This window comes from Nuphar pumila, chromosome 7 (assembly GCF_984573655.1).
Source record: "Nuphar pumila chromosome 7, dmNupPumi1.hap1.1, whole genome shotgun sequence".
Taxonomy (NCBI): domain Eukaryota; kingdom Viridiplantae; phylum Streptophyta; class Magnoliopsida; order Nymphaeales; family Nymphaeaceae; genus Nuphar; species Nuphar pumila.
The window spans coordinates 115,694,865-115,700,510 of NC_143255.1; the positions used below are offsets into that span (position 1 = coordinate 115,694,865).

The 5,646-nt window shown below is 44.5% G+C and overlaps 1 protein-coding gene across 1 annotated transcript; it reads left to right on the forward strand.

Moving 5' to 3' along the window:
- Positions 1 to 3,086: 3,086 nt before the first annotated feature.
- LOC149833063 (short-chain dehydrogenase TIC 32, chloroplastic-like) lies at positions 3,087 to 4,972 on the forward strand. Its single transcript, XM_090012693.1, has 8 exons — positions 3,087 to 3,216; positions 3,307 to 3,538; positions 3,633 to 3,712; positions 3,829 to 3,985; positions 4,091 to 4,172; positions 4,242 to 4,329; positions 4,429 to 4,475; positions 4,572 to 4,972. The coding sequence occupies exons 1-8, from the start codon at positions 3,087 to 3,089 to the stop codon at positions 4,755 to 4,757; spliced, it is 1,002 nt and encodes a 333-aa protein (XP_089868819.1). The 3' UTR covers positions 4,758 to 4,972.
- The last annotated feature ends 674 nt before the right edge of the window (positions 4,973 to 5,646 follow it).

Consider the following 5,646-nt stretch of genomic DNA (forward strand, 5'->3'; position numbering starts at 1 on the left):
AAGTTGTTTACATGTCTTGACCACTTGGATTTCAAGATCCAGAACACCTTAACCAAGTTTGCAAGCTTCATAAAGCTCTGGCCTCAAACATGCCTCTCAAGCTTGGTATCAACGCTTGAGTCAAGCACTGATCACCATGGGATTTGTGAGATCAAGTACTGACACTTCTAATTACTGAAAACTCTTCTTTTACCATTAGAAATATCTTTGAGTGCGTAAGTAGAGATTTTTCTTTAAAGGATTTGGGTGATCTCCATGGGTGTTAAAGCTATTCAGGTTAAACATGGGTTGTTATCTCAAAAGATGTATGCTCTTAGCCTTTTTGGAGAAGGCAAATCTATTTGGTACGAGACCTATGACAACACCCATACCCACGTCAGGTGTTCTTTTTGTAAATTAAGGAGAATGATTTTTTGGACCCTATACAATCTTGCAGTCTTACGAGGGCTCTGCAATGTCTTACGCTGACACGACCAGATCTCTCATTTGTAGTGAATAAGGTGTGTCAATTTATGCAGTCGCCCACTGTTGATCATTGGACAAGTATTTTGCTGTATGTTAAACATACTATTCACTTTGGGCTCATAATACAACTTGTCTCTCAGTTTAGTTTAGAAGTCTTTTCAATTGCAAACGGGGCATTGTTGCCCTGACGATCGAAAATCCACCAATGGATTCACAGTCTATCTTAGTCCTAACATTTTGTCCTGGAGTTCTAAGAAATAGAATATTGTGGCCCGTTCTAGCATTGAAGCCAAACACAGAGCAGTTGCTAAAGTTGCGGGAGAGCTCATCTTGATCGTATTTCTCCTAAAAGAACTTTGTAGCCCAACACTATTCCCTCAACGCTATGGTGCGATAATGTCAGTGAAACTTATATGACAGCTCATCCTATTCTTCATCAGTGGAGTAAGCACATATATAGAAATTGATGTACGTCTCATTTACGATGGTATGCAAAAAACGCAGCTTGTGGTAAAACACTCGTCTTCTTGATCAACGTGCAAACATATTCACAAAGGCATTGTCTGCCCAACGGTTTGCTGAATTATGGTCCAAATTAAACGTTATTCTTGGCACGCTGAGTTTTAATGGGAGATGTTTAAGATAGCAGTGCAACGGGTTCAGATGCAGCCTGTATGGATCCAAGGTCAGGCCGTTCCATAAGAAGTCCAGACAATGAGGACTGCACATTTGGAAAGAAGTCAGTCAATCCAGGCGATGAGGACTGCGTATTTGGAAAGAAGTCCAGTCAATCCAGGTGATGAGGACTCTGCGCATTTGAAAATAAGCTCACTCAATCAGGGTTTTGTGAATTTGGAAAGCTATCCTGATCGTCCTACCTACCCATTAAAAAAAAAAAAGATGGAGAGAGAAAGAAAGTTTCCAGAAGAGCGGGACTCTCCAAATGTGAAAGTTCTGTGTTTGAGAAAGTTATTAAATTTCCCAAGCAAGATTCTATAAAAAATTCAATTGTAACAAGCAACTTACCAATTGTAATCAACATATACCTAAAGCAACCACTCCCTTGGCAGGACGTTGAGAGAGTGAGAATAGTTTAGGTCATGGATGTGGGCTATCTTTGTCGAACCACCTTAAATCTTCTGGGTGTTTTCTTATTGTTTGTCATTTGTTAGTTTTAATAGACATCTATCGCGACTCGTTGCACTCACTCAATATGAGTCCTCCAAAGTGTGATAAAGACCACTAAGATCCGTTGAGGACCATTAAGTGCCTCGGTTGTTGCGCACTTATCATTACAAAAAAAGGACAGTACTGGACCACGGAGAGCTGGCTAACAAGTAATATCTGAGACTAGTGTACACACTCCAAGAGTTGGGATACATCCATAAGCAAGTTGGAACCAAGAGGTCTTTTAACCTTGTTCTCACGATTCAAGAAAGACCGTTCTTGTCAAAAGGCATCCTATTCCTATATAATAAGCAAAGTTAGAACCAACATGCCATTTAACATTGTTCACACGATTCAAGAATGACCATTCATGTGGAAAGGCAGTCTACCCTAAATTGGGACCCTTAAGACAGCGCACCAGTGGACATGTCCCTGGAGGAGGGTGACAAGTCCCTGGCAGCATAGTTTTTGTTAGGACATGCATGGATTAAGACAGCTTCAACCCGTTCAATCCATCTATGAATTGGTTGATTCTTTACTATGTCTTGATTCAAAACCGCGTGAGGATCATCTTGAAATTTCAATGACGTCCTTGGAATCCAAGCTGATCCGAATTCCAATCTGGAGGCCACATGCTTTAACTTTGGCCAGGCTGAGGGTCGACAAATATCGGCATCATGCTACGGCTCATTGTACCAAATTTAACCAACATGGTGGTGAGCATATCAGATGGTTCAGGATCCAACCGGACCCGTTTGGGCTTTCGGTTCCTCGCTCGAGCTGGTTTGCTACCCTATTCTCTCCCAAGGGTGCGAGTCACGAGGCTTCATTAATCTTTGACTTTTTGTTGTCACTGACTCACTTCGGACCAAGACACGGCGGGGAAGGTGCGCTGCAGAGGGAGGGAGGGGTAGAAAAAGGCTCTGTGCACGTGCACTGTTCCCACGAAGAAAGAAGGTTTTTTTTTTTACTTTTTAGACCCGACTCGTGCAGCAAGGAATGGGGACATCGACGAATGATCATTCATGGCTCATAGTCATGACGAAAAACGGAACAGCCGACCCCTTTCTGATGTCACAGTCTAGTTTTTTGCTGCATTTGCTCGGGAAGAGGCACCAAAAGTATTGGGCTTTCTCACCGTCACCTCTATCCATCGGCTGTGGCCTTGACTTGGGGTAGGCTCGAGTCCGACTGTAGATTCGGGTCACGCCGGGACTCAGAGTGAGTCCCGTTTCGACCGCTAGAGCTTTTTGGCCCCTGTAGCGATGATTTATTTTATGTCTTACCGTCAGATAAGACTTGAACCTACTGTTAATTTGACGTGGGACCCACATCTAGCCTTTTTTTTATCGCCCACCGCAGGCTTTATATAAATGCCGAAACGGCGCCCCTCCTGCAAACCACTCTCAGACTCACTTTCTCTGTGCGTGTGTGCGCGCGCGTCAGTAAACGGAATGCTGGACGTCGTAAGATACCTCACCGGCGCAGTTGGGCCGAGCGGCTTCGGCTCCAAGTCCACAGCCGAGCAGGTTACCGAAGCTGCAGGCTCGTGCTCCCTCCGCTCCATCACCGCGATCATCACAGGTTAGCCAAACGAAAACCTCTGCTTCAGGCATCTTTCTATCTCTTTCGGTTTCTTTCTTTGGCTGAGCGACTGGTTCTGCTCTGGATCAGGAGCCACGTCTGGGATCGGCGCGGAGACGGCTCGGGTGATGGCGAAGCGCGGGGCGCGGCTCGTCCTCCCGGCTCGGAACGTGAAAGCGGCAGAGGAGACGAGGAGCCGGATCAGAGAGGAGATACCGGGCGCAGAGATCATTGTCATGGTTCTGGATCTCAGCTCCATGGCTTCCGTGAGGAGCTTCGTTTCCGAGTTCGAACGGCTCGGCTTGCCCTTAAACATCCTCATGTAATTAATACCGCCATTAGTCTCTCAATCATGACTTTACTGTTTTTCTGCTTCGATTTTAACATTTTTTTTCGTTTGCTGAAAAAAAAATCAGAAATAACGCCGGCAAGTTTTGCCACCGGCATGCGGTGTCAGAAGACGGAATTGAGATGACGTTTGCTACGAATCATCTCGGTAAGGAAGTAATAATTTTTCCCGCAATGTTTGTTTCAAAATTCTCTTATTTTTACTTTTTTTTTTCTTCGAATTTTATTGGTGACGAATGATGAGATGGTCATCATGAATTTTAGGGCATTTTTTATTGACGAAGCTATTGCTGAGCAAGATGATCGAAACGGCGGAGCTTTCCGGGAAAGAAGGACGGATAGTGAACGTTTCTTCTATCATACACGGCTGGTTCGACGGCGACGGCATCCAGTATCAGGAATTGTCGTGGCAGAAGAAGAGGTAAGAAGAAAAAGGAGATCTGGAGAAAAAATTTCCGGTTACCGGATTTAGCCATTTTTTTCCATTTCGTTAACATCTTTTAATCCGTTTTTCCTTTTCCGCTAGCAAGTACGACCCTACTCGGGCTTATGCAGTCTCCAAACTGGCGAACGTTCTACACGCCAAAGAGCTTGCGAAGAGTCTCAAGGTGAGGAATCCATCGCTTCTTCTGGTTCTCGGAGACTCTTGATTCCGACTTAATTCTGTGGAATTGCAGAAAATGAACGCGAATGTGACGGTGAACTCGGTTCATCCGGGAATAGTTCGGACTCGGCTCACGCGGGAACGAGAAGGACTAATTACAGGTGCTTTTTTTTCTTAATTTCTTCATTTTCCCGATCATTATAGAAGAGATTAAATCGTTTCACGAGGATTCTCACCGTTTTTTCCTTCGTTTCGTGCAGATATTGTCTTCTTCTCCGCATCGAAGTTCTTGAAAACGATCCCGCAGGTGACGATCTCGATCTCGACGGCGATCGTCGGAATTGTTTTCGTATTTTTTTCTTTTTCCTCCGATTTCCGATCAATTTCCCGTTGCTCGTCTCAGGCAGCCGCGACGACGTGCTACGTAGCGACTCACCCGAGGCTCTCCGGCGTCTCCGGCCGCTACTTTGCCGACTGCAACGAGGCTTCGACGTCGAGATTGGGGGCGAGCGAGGCCGAGGCAGCCCGGCTGTGGGAGGTCTCGGAGGAGATGACGACAGTGGAACGATCGACCGTCCGTTCCTTTTGAATATCAGATCGGACGGTTGCTTTTGTCTATGTTGCTCCGATTGGTAGCATTTCTCTTGTATCTTGACGTTTATGGCAAATGCACGCGATGGGCGGGGGCCGAAGGGTGGAGCAGATGCGGCTCATGGAGTCAGCAAATTTTTTTTACAGTAACATACGGAAGCAAAAAAAGTAGGCAAAAGAGAAAAAGAGGCATCTCCGCCCACTTTCGGGAGGAGAGGACGTGTGTATACGCAGTAACACAGCTTCCCTTGTACGTTTCATACTGTACAAAGAGAGCGTCCTATACAAAGATAAATCATGTATATGTGAAATACAGTCAAGTGTTCTATGAAATGTTGATGCTCGACTCGCAACTGTACTTAACGTGAGTTTACACGGTTCCACTCCTCCCCAAAGTCATCCCTACCTTCATACCTCTTTTTGAGATTTCATTGATGCATGTTGTTTTGATAAAATCGGACTCGATAGATGTGATCTACATCATTCATTTTGTGAAGATTGACATTTAAATCGGTCAACTTATGTGCATTGATTTTTTGGCGATTCAAAAATCAACAGTTGACAGAACACAAAATTTTGTAATTTAAAAAATTATATTTTTCATCAAAAAATAAGATTCAAGTATCCATTCTTATTAAATCGTTCATGCTGAATCCATCTATAATGTCAGATTTGATTAAAATAACTTGCATCATAAAATTTAAGAAGCGTATGAAGATGGGGGATAACATAGGGGATGAGTGGAAATGAATTCTATTGGGTTGGCCTGTTCACTCAGTGGGCTTGGGCACAAGCTATGACTTGATTGAACGCGTATAGGCTCAGCTTGGGTTGTGTTGTCTGAGAGGCTGCAATGAGTTTGGCTCGACTTGGGCAGGTTGGATTTG